This window comes from Eutrema salsugineum, unplaced genomic scaffold (assembly GCF_000478725.1).
Source record: "Eutrema salsugineum unplaced genomic scaffold, Eutsalg1_0 scaffold_6, whole genome shotgun sequence".
Taxonomy (NCBI): Eukaryota; Viridiplantae; Streptophyta; class Magnoliopsida; order Brassicales; family Brassicaceae; genus Eutrema; species Eutrema salsugineum.
In genome coordinates this window covers 11,656,473-11,673,529 of record NW_006256547.1, presented here as the reverse complement: position 1 = coordinate 11,673,529, position 17,057 = coordinate 11,656,473, and the positions used below count along the sequence as shown (strand labels likewise).

Sequence of the window (17,057 nt, the reverse complement as noted above, 5' to 3'; positions counted from 1 at the left end):
CATCTAGAAGATTATAAATCCTAAATCTATCGATTCATAAGCAAAGACACATAAAATTCCCTTTAACAATCCCTTTAAACCCAACTGGGTAACTACTCAAACATATTGTAACAAAGCATCATAAAGTATTGAAAGTGCAGGAAATTAAAGAAAAGAAGGAAGAAGAACGAAGAACAGAATTGCAGGTGGAGGCGCGATGATGCTCTCCAGCGGCGGCTCCTTCGGGATCAACGGCGGCGGCCTCCTCTCTAGGGTTCCACGAAATCTTTCTCTCTTTCTATCTTATGTCGTCTCCTCACCTTTAGGAATGACCTAAAGGGGGTATTTATAGCTTCTGGGGTGATTCTGGACAATTAGGGCTTCAAAAATAACGAAAGGAATTGATCTGCGCTTTAATTAAGTCGCTGGGAAAGTGAACGACCAAGTTCCGCGGTCGCGGTGGCTCTACCCGCGGGAAAACAGGTGTTGGCCGCGGTCCCGGCTCGTGGTCCTCTTCCGGAACTGCATTTTCTGTCATTCTTGCATCGGGAATATCTGAAGATCTAACCATTGGATTGTCTCCAAACCAAGTGCATTAGAAAGCTGGTTGGATCTTCTATGTTGTCCCAAATTGTGATGGTGATCAGACGGTGAGAAGATCTTCATCGCTTGTCATACTTCTGACGGTCTGCATTTATCCAAAATTGCTCATTTGTTCCAAATTGCATATCTTTTGCCCAAGTTTCTTGTAAAGTCTTTTGAAACTCTAAAACATTGAAAACACTTTAAAAAAATTGAAAACAGAGTTAAAAAACCTGCATAAGACATTATTATGATCCATAAAAGTGGTCAAACAAACTTAAGTCAGGAAACAAACTTAACTCCCCCAGACTTACCTTTTTATTTGTCCTCAAACAAACTTAAGTCAGTAAATAAATTTTTGAAAAATCGCAGGAACTAAACAATATCTCAGTGACCGTCCTTCTAAACCATAACTTATCGTGAAACATCTATTTGGATCTAGTCTAGAAAATTCTCACCAAAATACAAGCGAAACTAGTCCGTTAATCCGTCATGCGAAAATCTACACACTTAGATCTAACTTCCAGTCAACAAGCTCTCTACATTCATTAAGTGTAATGGTGAATTCTCATTAAAGATATTATTCAGGGTAGACGGCGTTTGGTATTAAGGGCTGTTTAAGTGGCGGAGTTAAAGTGTTTTGGGTTACCTGAAGATCTGGAGGATGCAAGATATTATGCAAAACCGCAAGAGAGAGAAGGACCTGTTGATGACCGCAGATTTTCAGTCACTTCTCCTTTGTCAATTGTTGTTGCATAATCTTCCTCCTTTGTTGTAAACAACTGTTCCCCCAGACTTAGATTCTTTCCGTGAATCATAAAGATAATCTCCAAAACTCCATAAATTCTAATCAAGCTTGCCTCATGTATTAAATTTGATCCTCCTAGACTCTCTAAGGTTTTAATTTCCTCTCCCTTCATATTTTTCTTTTCATTTTTGGAATTTTTATTTTTATTTTTTATTTTGAAAAGAGGAAACAACCTTTTATAGAGAGAAAGTCTAAGGGACGAAATTCTACCAAGATTTTGAAGTTTTTCTAAGGCAAACTGAATTATCTCTTTTTGTTGAATCATTCCAATGAAATTGCAGGTCTTCGTCTTCAGTGACTGAAAACTGCGTTGATCCTCTTTCTCTCCGACGTTTTTGCACATATCTGCATATAAGACAACGAAAAACAGGAATGCATGTGGTTTGAAAGAGGTTAGGTTCGGTGGGGAACTAGGTAAAGATGAACTAGCCATTCAGGATCAACAAAGAGTGGTAAAAGGATAAAGGAGTCCTGAATGTATGATTCGTTTCCCTGGTCTAATGCTTCAATGAGAAAATTAAGTCAAAATTAAGTCCAGATAAAATGAGCTAGTATATCCTGTCAGAAAGAAACTCCATGAATAGAAGTCCTCTGGTGGGATTTCGTAATGCAAGTACTAAGCTACCGCCTAGAAGCACACTGGTCTAAATCATCATAGTAGTGTTTATTGTGTTTCTGGTTTGAAAACTTTTTGAAAACGGTTTTAAAAACGATTTTTGAAAAATTTTATGAAAAACATTTTAAAAAACTTTTTGAAAAATTTTATGTGTCCAAAAAAAACTCAAAACAAATCAAATTTCATTAGTAACGGATGAACATCCTCCCCCAGACTTATTTCACACTGTCCTCAGTGTGATAAATCTCGGAAAGAATGGTAACGAATATAGAAAAACTGAAATGTTTAAGTGAACTTATCGTGTTGGAGAGTGCTGCTCGTCTTTTGTATTTATTCTTCCTTATTGAAAACCTTAAAATAAATGAAACAGAAACAAAGCAATGGAAATAGAAATAAAGGTCAAAGGGAAATAAATAAAATACCGAGTGGGTTGCCTCCCACTAAGCGCTTGTTTCAAGTCATTAGCTTGACATTGTTGTTCGATTAGACTTAACCGGGATCGTGACACTCCTTGATCTCATCATTGGCCGATGATGGATCAATCAAAAACATCACTTCTCTTTCGTCTTCTGTTTCTTCAGCCAGATATGGCTTTACACGCTGTCCATTCACTGTAAATGAGTTTCCGGTTCTGTCCCACAAGACAATGGCTCCGTATGGTTTGACTTCCTTTATCGTGAAGGGTCATGACCATTTTGAACGTAATTTTCCTGGAAAAAGCTTAAGACAAGAACTGAAAAGGAGTACCTTATTGTTAGGAGCAAAAGTTCTATGAATAATCTTATTATCATGATATGCTTTAGTCTTCTCCTTGTAGATCTTCGAGTTTTCGTAAGCATTGTGTCGGATTTCTTCTAACTCATGAAGTTGAAGTAGTCCTCTTTCTCCAACTGTTTTCAGATTCATGTTCATCTCCTTGATAGCCCATTGCGCCTTATACTCGAGTTCTACTGGAAGGAGACATGCTTTTCTGTAAACTAGGTTGAATGGTGTTGTTCCTAATGGTGTCTTGAATGCTGTTTGGTATGCCCATAATGCATCGTCAAGCTTGGTAGACCAATCCTTACGATGAACTGCAGTTGTTTTCTGCAAAATCGACTTGATTTCTCTGTTTGAGATTTCTACTTGACCGCTGGTTTGAGGATGGTATGGGGAAGCAACTTTATGTGTAACTCCATTCTTTCTAAGAAGATTCTCGAAAACTCTGTTGATGAAGTGTGATCCTCCGTCGCTTATCACAATTCTAGGAACTCCAAAACGCGGGAATATAACAGATTTGAACAGCTTCATGACAACTTTCGCATCATTGGTGGGACTAGCGACTGCTTCTACCCACTTAGAGACGTAGTCTACTGCTACTAAGATGTATTGTTTTCCGAAAGAAGTAGGAAATGGTCCCATAAAATCTATTCCCCAGACATCGAAAATTGCGACTTCGAGAATAAAATTTTGAGGCATCTCATTCATTTTGCTTATGTTGCCCATCCTTTGGCATTTATCGCATCGCGATATATAAGCTTGAGTATCTTTGAACAAAGTAGGCCACCAAAAACCTGCTTGCAAGATTTTTGAAGCAGTTTTGAAGGTTGCGAAATGTCCTGCATAAGACGAACTATGGCATCCGAATAAAATTCCTTCCATCTCTTCTTCAGTCAGACATCTTCGGAATAACCCATCAGCACCTCTCTTATAGAGATAGGGTTCATCCCAAAAATAATGTCTTATGTTTTTCAGGAACTTTTTCTTCCTATAACCAAAGAATTGTGGTGGTTCTACATCAGCTGCTAGGTAATTTGCTATGTGCCTAAACCATGGGGTGTTTAAAGCATCTGCTCATCGCAAGAGTTGACGTGGTGGTGCGGTATTGGCATTGGTGGGGGTAGTATCTATTGCATAGATGTTTTCTTCTGGCAAACTATCATTTAAGGGCAATCTTTCTTCAACTTGAATTCGTGAAAGATGGTCTGCAACTCCATTATCTGCGCCTTTTTGATCTCGAATTTCGATGTCAAATTCTTGCAGTAGGAGGATCCATGTTATCAACCGAGGTTTAGCGTCTTTCTTAGACATTAAATACTTGATTGCAGCATGATCAGTATGAACTATGACCTTAGATCCTACGAGATAAGAACGGAATTTCTCAAATGCAAATACGACAGCTAGAAGTTCTTTTTCTGTTGTAGCATAATTGCATTGAGCTTCGTCTAGAGTTCTGCTTGCGTAGTAGATTACGTGCAGTTTCTTATCTTTTCGTTGGCCAAGCACTGCTCCGACTGCATAGTCACTTGCATCGCACATGATTTCGAATGGGAGTTCCCAATCAGGTGCTTGCACGACTGGCGCGGAGACAAGGGCTTGTTTGATCTTATGAAACGCGGCTAAGCACTCATCATCGAACTCGAAGTTTGTTTCTTTGCAAAGCAAACGCGTAAGAGGTCTAGCTATTTGAGAAAAATCTTTAATGAATCGCCTATAGAATCCTGCGTGTCCTAAGAAACTACGAATTCCTTGTCAACGTTTGTGGGAGGTTGTAGGCTGGTCATGACTTCGTTTTTAGCCTTGTCAACTTCAATACCTTTTCCGGAAATTCTGTGCCCAAGCACGATTCCGTCTTGTACCATGAAGGAACATTTTTCTTAATTTAATACTAAATGCTTATCTTCACATCTTTGCAGAACTTTACCAAGATTGCCTAGGCATTTTTCAAAAGAAGATCCATAGACAGAGAAATCGTCCATGAACACTTCCATGAAATCCTCAATAAAATCTGTGAAGATCGACATCATGCATCGCTGGTAGGTAGCAGGTGCATTACATAATCCAAAGGGCATACGTCGGTAAGCAAACGTGCCATATGGACAAGTGAATGTCGTTTTTTCTTGATCCTCCGGTCGAATAGGAATTTGGAAAAATCTGAAGTATCCATCAAGGAAGGTGATTAGCTAACCTTTCTAGCATTTGATCTATGAAGGGAAGTGGGAAATGATATTTCCTAGTTGCTGCATTCAGTTTCCGGTAATCGATGCACATACGATGTCCAGTTACTGTTCTTGTAGCGATCATTTCATCCTTATCGTTTTTAATGACAGTGACTCCTCCTTTCTTTGGAACAACATGAACTGGGCTAACCCAAGTGCTATCTGAGATAGGAAAGATTATTCCAGCTTCTAAAAGCTTCATAATCTCCTTCTTGACAACATCCATGAGATTAGGGTTCAGTCTCCTTTGACTTTCGATTGAGTTTTTAGCATTATCCTCTAGATTTATCTTATGCATACAAAGATCCGGAGAGATTCCAGGTATGTCATCAAGTGAATATCCTAAGGCTTTTCTATGCTTTCTCAGCTCAGTCAACAGCATTGTGGTTTCTTCTTCCGTCAAATCAGAGTTTATTTTGACAGGATAAGTAGAATTTGGTCCAAGGAAGGCGTACTTAAGTCCGACGGGAAGAGGTTTAAGCTCGACTTTAGGGGCTTTAAGCTCGCTCCAAGGATCATTAATTGCTGCAGCAGTGTCTTTAGGAGGTGTAGGAATGTTTGTTTGGTCCTTAAGATCTAGATAGTTCAGAGGTTTCCTATAAGTTTCGGATTTATCAAGCATATGCGCGCATTGACTCGAAATTCCTTCAAGGAAATTGCGTTCGTCTTTTGCGGGTGAAAGCGTGACACTTAAAGGGTCGTCTAGAAGCAGATCTTCATAGACTTCCTCAATAATTCCGTCTAACTCATCAACCCAACAAATTTTGCCATCCAAAGTTGGTTTCTCGAAACTTTTGTTTATGTTAAATTGCATAACTAAACCGGCTAGATGAAAGTCGATTTTTCCTTCAGGAACATTGATTATGGCTCCGGCTGTAGATAGGAATGGTCTTCCAAGAATAAGTGGATCATTAGGTTCTTTTTCTAGTTCTAGAACTACGAAATCGGTGGGTATGGAACATTTTCGATTTCGACAGGAACATCAATTAAGATACCTACAGGTTGTCTAACAGAACGATCAGCTAATACTAAGGAAATTTTAGTGGGCTTGAAAGTGTGGTGTCCTAAGCGTTTTGCTACAGAAAGAGGCATCATGTTTATGCTTGATCCTAAATCACAGAGAGCACGCTCAAAAGCTACATCATTGATGGTGCATGAAAGTACGAAGCTTCCAGGATCGTTTTTCTTTTCAGGGATTCGGCTTTGCAGGATAGAACTACATTCATGGGTTATCATCATAACGCATTCTTCAAGAGTTAAAGAATTTGTTAGAATACCCTTCATGTATTTTCTTAAAGCAGGAATCATAGCACAAGCTTCTACGAAAGGTAATCTCACATTTAATTGATCGATTAGCTCTTTCAGCTTAGCTTTTTCTTTCTCTTTCTTAGGGGCTCTTAAGGCTCTAGGATATGGAGGTTTAGGTTTATAAACACGAGTTGGTGGAGGTGGAGTCGGATCTTCTCCAAGGATTTCTTGGGATGAATCTTCTCTTACTTCTTCTCCGTCCTTTTCTCCTACCACTTCTTTTTCAACATCTTCATTTGTGATTCTCTCTTTTTTTTTCTCCTTTTCCTTACCCTTTTCCTCATCTTCGGGATCTTTAGGAAATTCAGGCTCTTTGTAAGCTAATCCACTCCTAAGTGTGATAGCTTTCACATGATCGGAGGGATCTGCTTCACTTGAGCTTTCGAAAGAATTTTCACTTGGCTCCTTTTCAGAATTTTCTAAGTTTTTAGAATTAGTTTTGATCATCAGGCTAAGGAGGGTGGAAAATTTTTCATCAAAATCTTTCTGCATCTCTTTTAGTTCAGATCTAAGATCACTAATCTCTTGAGACCTAGATTTTTCAAGCTCTAAATTCTTTTTGTTTAGGTTTTCAGATTCAGAAGAAGGAAAACTAGGATAGGGAACATGATTAGATTGAATAGCCAAGATTGGTTCGGAAGGTGGTTTCCAGTTAAGCTTGGAAGATGGTTTCCCGCGGTCAGAAGGCTTGCGACCGCGGTGAAACATGTCTTGGCCGCGGTCAGAACAGCCACGACCGCGGTGAAAGCTTGGTTTGCCGCGGTCCGGATGAATGGACCCGCGGTGATCAGAAACGAATGGAAAATCTTGAATTTGATAGACTTCTGCAGTGTTCACCATCCCTTGATCATAAGAATCCATTGTGTGAGCCAAAACTCGCACAACCAGAAATTTGTTTAAGGAAAACTAAGGGATCGGAAACTTCTAGGGTTTATCGTCAAGAACAGTAAGATCGAAAGAAAGTTTTTCTTGCTGTAAAAGTGTTTAGCTCTTATTGCTTAGGATTGCAAAAGTTACAGAATGAATTGTATACATCGTCTATTTATACTAATTCTCTGAACCGCCTAGCCGAGAATTTCGGGAGAGATTTTCGGAATATTTCCTTATCGCCTCGTGCGGCTCACCGCCTTTGTATTTCACCTAGGGTTTCTATGGGCTTCGTCTTTCAAGGCCTAGGTTCGGCCCATCAAAACTTCTCCACGGCTCGGCCCACTTGCCATTCGAATCGCGACGTGATTTGGTCCACCTCACCGAGGCGCGGCTCGGCCCAAGCATGTTGAAATGCGGCTCGACCCATTTCTCACGATACAGCTCGGTCCACCTGCTTTCTTGCACAGCTCGGCCCACTGGACATCCTTCCCGCGGCTCGACCTACTTGTTCCTCTTCACGGCTCGACCCATCTTTGCACGGCGTGGCCCATATTTCCTTATTCACGGCTCGACCCATCTACCTTTCTCCACGGCTCTCCCACTTGTCTATCTCCACGGCTCTCCCACTTGTCTTTCTCCATGGCTCTCCCACTAGTCTTGGTGAGCGCGGCTCAGCTAATTTGTCTTTCTTCCATACTTAGTCATTTCGAGATGGTTTTATCCGCTTGGGATGAAAACCGAACCCAACAGTTAGCCCCCCAGCTCGTCAGTTTCGGAGGCGAGAATGACGAGGTCAATTACTCCTGACTATAGGATAAACCATCGAGTCAAGCTGTTACGACTTAAGCCCAAAGATGCCGAGGCGTTCCCAAGGAGTGCCGAGGATGCCGAGGCATTTCAAGAAGGTGCTGAGGATGCAGAGGCATTTTAAGGACGAGGCGATTCTGTTTAGTAGGGGCGAGCCGTGATGAGGCGTTTTGAGAAGTTTCTGTCGAGCCTAATAAACGGCGAGGCATTTCGAGAGAAAGTTGGTGCCGAGCCGTTTCATTAACGACGAGGCGTTTCAAGAGAAAGTTGGTGCCGAGCCGTTTTGTTAACGACGAGGCGTTTCAAGAGAGAGCTAACACCGAGCCGTTCGGTTAACGGCGAGGCGTTTTAAGAGAGAGTTAATGCTGATCCTTTTTGTTAACGACGAGGTGTTTTAAGAGAGAGTTAATGCCGAGCCGTTTCGTTAACGACGAGGCGTGTTAAGAGAGAGTTAATACCGAGCCGTTTCGTTAACGGCGAAGCGTTTTAAGAGAGAGTTAACACCGAGCCGTTTTGTTAACGGTGAGGCGTTTTAAGAGAGAGTTAACACCGAGCCATTTCGTTAACGGCGAGGCGTTTTAAGAGAGAGTTAAGGCCGAGCCATTTCGTTAACGACGAGGCGTGTAGAGAGAGTTAATGCTGAGCCGTTTTGTTAATGACGAGGCGTTTACTTTGGTAAGATATCGGCTGAAAACTTGGGTATCCCAACTGTTGGTCTTCCGAGAGAAAATTCCTGATCAATTGGCGCGTGCCACCGACGCAGTTTGGGCTAGCTAATTCACCGTTTATCCCACGCGCTGTTGGACGGTTTCCCAAGGTTTACACGGAATTCACGCGCTTCGGTTTTCCTATAAATAGGTGAGCTCCTTCATTCTTCCTCTTTATCTTCAGACTCACTCATTTTCACTAAAGGTAGCTCTCCCTTGTCTCTTCTTTCTCTCTCTAGTTTATTTATTTTCTGGCTAGGGTTTCCGAGGTCTCCGCCGTTCCAGATCTTTTTCCGGCGGAGGTTCGCCGAGTCGTGCTGTAATTCCTGTATAAGTTGTAAATTATGTCGAGCCGCTCTGACGATTCTCTGGATTCACTCTTTCATTACGAGCCGAGCCGCGTAGATGCCGAGGTGAGAGGTACAACAGAATCATTCGAGGCATCTGTTTCACCGAGCCCTTCCAATCGTTCATCTGACGAGGCGTCAAATCATGCAAATCCGTCAGATGTCGGCTCTCCAGATGATGAGCCGTCGGTTTCGACGAGCCGTCCCCAGGATCCTGTTCCTGATGAAAATATTAATCGCGCCGCACTCAAAGCCGAGGAGAAGGCATTTCCCTTTGACCTATTCGAGGCGAAGCGTGAGTTGGAACATCTCATGGCGCCCCGAGGCGCTTCCACATCTGGGCGAGGGCCACGAGTTAAGAGACAAAAGCCTGACCCGCCTGGCTCTACGCTTTGCTCCCTTGAGTCGCTCGAGGCGTTGAGGCATCGCTTCGGGATATCCGAGGCGGTGGAGTTTGTCGTTCCAGAGAAGAGCGGCCGAGCCGACAAGCCTCCAGAGAACCACTTCACTCTGTACGAGGCGTTCTTCAAGCTTTGCTTTCTCTGGTTCCCGATCGCCGGAGTGATCCTCGAATATCTCTGGAAACATGGAATCTCGATTGGGCAAATCATGCCGAGGGGATTACGGCATATGATTGGCATCTTAGTTCGAAGCTTTGAATGCGGGCTTGATATCGAGCTGAATCACCTGCTGAACTTGCTGGAAATCAGGAAAGCTCCGAAAGGAAATAGATTCTATATTTACAACAAGGCGAAGCGACGGATCATAGGCGGTTTTCCCAGCAAGGATCAGTTTCGGATTGAACGCTTCTTCTACGTCTTGGTGAACGAGGCGTCGGTCGGCGAGGATTACGTTCAAAGAACCAAGACCGCTTGGGGACCACTTGGTAGCCGACCCGAAGCTTTGCCTCGGCTCGGAACTGTTTTTTGGTATCCTTTTCCCTTACTGAATTTTTCCTTTTTTTGCTTTGTTTTGCAGTTCGGAACATTCTTCCCCCGATTCCCGACGACCTCTTTGTTGTTCGAGATTCTCTTTCGGCTCGGAAGGTCAATTGGAGGAAGAACTTCTCCCTCGAGAGAGTAGAGAAAGCCCGAGCTATCCTTGCCGGAGTCCCTGTCAGCTCTTCGTCTTCCAGCTCCTCAAGAGATACACGAGAAAAAATGGTGATAATCGCTCTGAGAGATAGGAAGAGGCGTGAAGAAGAAGAGGCCGCGAGACGAGCTGCCGAGGCGGCTCAAGCGCAGACCGAGGCGGTTCAAGCGCAGACCGAGGCCATCCCTCAACCCGACTCGCCGAGCCGGGAAGGAGACGAAATAGTCCAAGCCGCAGAGGCCAACACTGCCGAGGCGGCCGAGAAAGATGCAGCGCCCGAGGTGGAACCGGGCGAAATTATTCCCGAGGCATCCGGGGATGATTCGGCGGTGCGGAGCAAAACCCCTTCGAACTCCGCCATTTTGGCCCTCCCGAAGTCGACGAGGCCCCCAACTTCAGTTGTTCAGAAACATGACCCCAGCCAAAAACGTTCGGCCGCTGACAAGGGGAAGGGTGTTGCTGTTCAGAAGGATGAGCCGTCCAAGAAGAGGCGGAAGCCGACGCCCGGAGGCTCTGCTGCGCGCAAGTTGGTCGTCGACGACCCCGACGCCTCTGCCGTTATGTTATCGCGTGTAAATAACGCGAACACTCGTCTTCCTCCTCCGGAGAAGCTGAGGAGGCCGAGGTCGTACGGCGCGATGGCACAGCACGGTACCAAGGTACGTTCTATTTGCTTTCCTTTATTTTCACGAATTTTACTAAGTGTTTAACGCGAGTTTGTTCTTTGCAGTTTGTAGCGGCCATTAACGACCTGATGGCCGAGTACGAGGCGGACCTGTCTAAGGTTGAACGTCGCTTGGACGAGGCCCGAAATGAGACCGCAGCGTCAAAGGTGAAGCTGGAAGAGGCTCAGAACGAAGCCGCGGTGGCAAAGGGGAAACTGGACGAGGCGATGGCCAGGGCGTCCAGGCTGGAAGAGGAGAAGATTGTTTTGCGCGCCAATGTTGATAAGGTCTCTGCCTCAGTCATTCGCCTCGAGGAGGCGAGGAGAGCTAAAAGCGCCGAGGTGGCGATGCTTAAGAGGCGTATTGAAGCCAAGGACGCCTTGTTCGATGCCAAGGTCAAGCCGGCGAAAAAGGAGACGAGGCGAGAGCATACGGCTAAGTTTCAAGAACGCCTCGCCAAGGTGGAGGAGGGTTTGGCCAAGCTCGAGAAGGCCAAAAATGACGAGAATGATCTGGGGCAGATCAAGGGCAATCTTGCGATGATTGCCGACCTGAAGAAGTTGAACGCCCCAACGCTCGATGACGAGGAGGCGAAGCTGAAAAACTAGGAGAGTGAATATGCCGACGACGAGGCGTATAAGCGTATTGCCTCCGAGATCCGAGGCGAGCTGGTTTTCTCTCCCGTATCGCCGGACTTGGTAGACACCAGCATTGGCAACAAGCCGCTTGAAGAGACAGCGACCAACCTGGGTGTCGTTGATCCGACCAGATCGAACACGGGGACACCGGCCCTCTCAAACCTCCTTGCCGAGCGCGAGACGCAGTCCGCGGGCTGATACTCTCTACTTTCCCTCACCCTTTATTGCATATGTTCTTTTTTTGTACTTAGGTTTTTTGATGATTCACTTTTCAAACTTGTTATGTAATCGGTGCCTGGATGGCTTTATCCACTTGACTTTTGTTTCTGCTTTATGGATATATTTTATTTTCCTTAGCCGTTTTCGGATTCACTTGTCTCTAACGATCCGTGAAAATGTTTACGAAAACTGTTGGCTTAGAAAAATGTTTACGAAAAATGTTTTCGAAAACTGTTGTGTCGAGAATGATTTTGATTGCTTCCTTAGCCAAACTTTTTGAAATTGATAGAAATACGGGCTAAGGGATGAGTTGTTTAAGGATCTCTTTTGGGTTCTTAATTGATAACACCGTATTTTGACCACTTTTATGGATCGTTTTGAAATACGTTTTCTATGTTTTTAATTGCTTTTAAGTACTTTTATCACGTTTTTCTAGTATTTGTAGTTTCAAGACTCTTTTCAGGTAACTTAGGGAAAAGCTTTACAAAATGGATAGAAAACCAGATTTCAGCTCAGAGTCAAACCGTCAGAAGTTCACCCCTGATTGAAGGACTTCTCACCGTCTGATCCAGCTCAAATTTGGAGACCTTAAAGATGGAAGTATCAGCTTTCCAGTGCACTTTACAGCTTGGCAATCCAACGGTTCAATCAAAAGATACGCGAAAAGCAAGATGTCCCGTAAACCAGCTGGCCAGCACTGGCCAACAAGCATTTTCCCGCGGTCAGGAGCATCCCGACCGCGGCAAACCACTCATCCACCGCGGTCAGAGCACTCCCGACCGCGGCCTTAACCTCCGAGCCCAAAAAGCCCATTTCTGAAGCCCATATTTGGAGAAACCCTAAGTGACGTCCAGAGAGGTCTTGAGCACTATAAATACATGTCTTAGGAGCCCTAGAAATAGGGTGTGTAACCTTAGACCACCGAAATATTTACTTTATATTTTTATTGTTTTTGCTTTAGCTTTTAGGGAGAGAGAGAATTGTTCTCTTCAACCCTTGTTCTTTCTTTTTCAATTTCGGTTTCTATTCTACTTCTTAATACTATGTCTTTGATTTCGTTCATTATGTCTGAGTAGTTTTATTGTTGGGATTAAGGGATTTTCGATGGGGATTTATATGTTCGGTGAGGATTCCATTGGCTATTGAGCTGAATCTTAGAACTTTTTCTTCTGAATTCGTTTTTACTGCATGAGGGTAGCGTCATGAACTACAATCTGATCCAGATGCTTGGTGACGCGAAAGTGTTCATCCGGTGTCAGATCTAGTTTAGGAGAGCAAAACAAACATAGGAGTGGAAACCTACCTATGGGCGATTTGTGAATTAGGACGAGTCTTAAACATAATGCATCTCTTCTCTTCCAGGGCCAGAGTGGAAACCTACTGGTCAGGGTTGAGAGAGATAGTTGTCTATGATCACGACAGTGGCGTATTCATATGTCCGTGACTCCAGTTCGAAAAGGTTAAGCTAAGATCTTACAAAATTTCCTCTCTAGCAATGTTTTGAATCGTTCGTACCCCTGAGAAAACTTCCCTGAAGCCCAACGCCTTTTTCTCCATTGATTTACACCATTTTTCTTTAAGCTTTAGTTCAATATTGTCTTTCCTTTTTAGTTCATTTTCATTTAAGCATTAGAATATCCGTTTTTATCATTTTTAGTTATTTTCGTTAAGTTTAGTTATTACGCCATTTAATTTCCGTATTCGCTTTTAAGATTTCGTTTTTAGATTTTAAACACACTACCAAACCCCCACTAAACCGTTTTGTTCTAGACTTCCTTACTTTAACTAATTTCAAAGGCTTTTTGCAGCAAAAGATCCTCCTTCCTTGTGAATTCGATCCCTAAGTACTACAATTGATCAGCTGTGCACTTGCGGCTATCGATTTCAATTAGGGTAAAACTTGACACCCACACTCAACATCACATCAAGTTTTTGGCGCCGTTGCCGGGGAAGGCACGCGTTTTTTTTTCTGCAAAACCCCGAGAAAGGTTAGTAAATCGATTCTAGAACCCCTTTTCTGCAACTTTCCATTTTTTGGTTATTTTGTTTCCATTTCAGAAGATATGGATCCTATAAATCAAAATAAACAAAATGAGGAAGGTTTCTATAACACTCCTCAAGCCACCAGACGCAGAGAGAAGCATCTACGCGATCTCTACGAAAAAACTCAACCCAAAGACTACAGAACGTTCCAGAAAGAGCCCTACGCACCTCAGATGGCAAACCCTAGATACTCTATGTATCGCCTACCTCACCAGGTTCTCCAGCAAGATGAGAACGTCCAGCTCAGCAACAGATTGAGCCAGCTCGAAGGCGTGATCAGACAATTCATAGAAGCTCAAGCAACCACTACAACTGCTCTAAACGAAAGGATTGATGGGATATCGAAACTTTTCAATGAAAAAATCGATAACCTAGTCTCACAAGTCAATTCAATAGAGGAATGTGCAACCAAGGATGCAGCTATGATTGCTAGCAGGTTCAACAGCATCGAGGAAGAGCAAGCAAAGCACAACTATGAGCTTCGCAACACCAAAAACAAAGTCATGGACCTGGATTTCAAACTTGATGACGTGGACAAAGCCCTAAACGAAGCCAAGAACGAGTCTTATGACTTTACAGTCGAAGTTTCAGAGCAGGTTTACAAAGTCATCGACAAAACCGAAGAGCTTGACTCAACTATGGACAAAGTAGTCTATGCTCTTGATGAAGTCGAAGAAAAGGTTGAGGAGATCATGCAAGGACTTGGAGAGCAGATTCCAACAACCAAAACTAAAGACTCAAGTCCAGAGAGGAAGTACATCAAGCCAAAAGACCCAGGAGACCACCAAGGAGGCAAAGGAGGAAGCAACAGCAGCAGAGAAACTCGGAGACCAACTCCCGCGGTCGTGATGGGTCTGCCCGCGGCCCATGGTCGCTTCCCCGCGGTCACGTCACCTGCAGTCAAGGCTAACCGTAAAAACGTTCCAAAACACTCCCGTTCAGCTCATACAAGCATCTGTACGTCTGGTACACCTCCTGGGATGACTAAACCACTCCATCAACAACTGGTTTGCTCCATAAGCACCCAAAAATCTGAAGAAGAGGACAAGTCATGGCCTTGCAACATGGCTTTGTCTTGTGAAGATGAGTATGAAGAGCAATACTCTGAAGATGAAGAGTATGGATTGTTTGTAGAAGATCCAAACGCAGGATATTCCTCAGAAGACGACTCAGGAGAAATTCAATGGATCACCAACAACATCAGTAGAGAGAAGCTAATGGAGTTCAACAACGTAGTCAGGTCATTCCCTGCTCATTTAAGCTTTGAAGAAATCTGGAAACTTGGTCGTTTGCAAGTCTTTTTCAGGTACTGCAAGGAGTCTAAAGAGGATATTCATAGATACTTTATGAGAGCTCGATACATGACAATACCAGAAGCAGCTGTCTATGCGATTCATCTCAAAAAATCCGGAAGACTGCAGCCACTACACCAACAGAATCAGTAAAGAAAAGCTCGATGAATTTAATGATGTGGTTCGAAATTTGCCTGAAGGAATCACGTTTGCCAGAGCTTACAAGGACTTTATGATAGGCCACTACTTCTGTGAGAGCAAAGAATCAATCCCTGAGATAGAATACTTGTTCAATCATGCCAGAAGAGGTAAGCCTGTTCGAACACTTCACAAAATCGATGGTGCAGGTCAGTTTCTTATCTCTTGTTCTATTAGAGGAGAAATGTTTAAAAACGTGCTATGTGATTCTGGAGCTTGTCTTAACATGATGTCCAAGGCAATTGCTTTGAGACTTGGTATCAAACACCTGCGCAGGACTAGAGCAAAGATTAGCCTAGCTGATGATTCAAATGCAACACCTCAAGGAATAGCTCATGAAATTCCTTTGAGAGTAGGAGATTGCATAGTGCCTGTCGACTTCTACATTGTCGAAACGAGAGATGCAGCATATCCAGTGATTCTGGGATGGTCTTTTCTAGCAACTTCTGGAGCTATAATGGACTGGCCAAACCGGAGGATTTCATTTGCTAATATCGACAAAGATGTCTTCACAGAAGCTGTTTCATACAACAGCAAAGCAGGAAAACGTCCTGCAACAGAAGAGTTTGAAGAAGAACTTTGGAGTGACGAAGAACCTGCTAAGCAAAGCAAGGAGATGTCGAAAAAGACTTGTCTCAGGACAAGGTCTTCTTCATTGGAATAAGTCACGTCCAACACCAAAAGTCGAGCTAAACGACTTAAAACAAAAGCGCAATGGGAGGCAACCCATTTAGGTATTGTTTTCTTTAGAATTTTTCTTTCTTTTTCTTTTGATAGTTTTCTTTTTCTTAGTTTCAGATGTTTCTTATAAAACAAAAAAGCCAAAAAAAATAAAAAACCAGAAAAAACCAAAAAGAAGGATGGTACCTGACTGCTCGGCCCAGCAGGAACCAAGGAGATGCAGGAAGAGGCCACGATATAAGCCCCCGCGGTCGCAGACGTTCTGACCGTGGGAAACCTACCGTCGGCCGCGGTCGCGTGAATATGACCGCGGCCAAGTGCTTGATTGCCGCGGTCGTGCAGCCCCTGACCGCGACACTTGGTTGTTGAGATCCAAACCTGACCCAAACCACCCCTTTCATCCCATTCCACCTCACCAATCACCCTCCACCTCATTCATCACCTTCCACCACCTTCATCACCACCTAATCACGTTCCCAAACCCCTTCGAATGAATCCGGTTCATCTCCACCAGCATCCCGGATCCAGGTAAGTTCTCTTTGTCCTTACCAATTCGATTATCTATGCATTTTTCTCATCCAATCTCGACTTGTTTCACACTGAGGACAGTGTGATTTAAGTCTGGGGGAGGATTTCATCCCTTTCTAACCACTTTTCTTTCATGAGTCTTGCATTATCTACATTTTTTTGCATTTTTCTTAAAGTTTTTCAAAATCGGTTTTCAAAACAAAATACGTTTTAAATGGAATGGTGAACATGAATCAATGATAGTTGACTGTGTGCTTTAGACTGTTCCTAGTGACATGCTCATTCTTGATTTAGGACTAGACTAGGCGGTAGCTAAGCACATTTGAAACAAAGTACCCCAGAGGAATTTGAATGATTTCGATTTAGATGAAGGGATACACTAGCTCTTTTTTTTTTGGACTTAATTTGGACTTAATTTTCTCATTGAAGCATTAGACCAGGGAAACGAATCATACATTCAGGACTCCTTTATCCTTTTACCACTCTCTGTTGATCCTGAATGGCTAGTTCATCTTTAGCTAGTTCCCCACCTTAACCAATCCTCTTTCAAACCACATGCACTCTTGTTTTGTATTGTCTTATATGCAGATAAGTGCAAAAACGTTGGAGAGAAAGAGGAACGACGCAGTTTTCAGTCACCAAGGACAGAGACCTGCGATTTGCCGGAAAAGTTCCCGGAAGGATACAACACAAGAGGAA

General features: G+C 43.4%; 1 protein-coding gene across 1 annotated transcript; it reads left to right on the top strand.

Annotated features, from left to right (window-relative positions):
• Positions 1-8,999: 8,999 nt before the first annotated feature.
• On the top strand, positions 9,000-11,367 carry LOC112083482 (uncharacterized protein At3g60930, chloroplastic-like). The gene is made up of 3 exons (XM_024151511.1): positions 9,000-9,888; positions 9,981-10,753; positions 10,825-11,367. The coding sequence occupies exons 1-3, from the start codon at positions 9,000-9,002 to the stop codon at positions 11,365-11,367; spliced, it is 2,205 nt and encodes a 734-aa protein (XP_024007279.1).
• Positions 11,368-17,057: the final 5,690 nt, after the last annotated feature.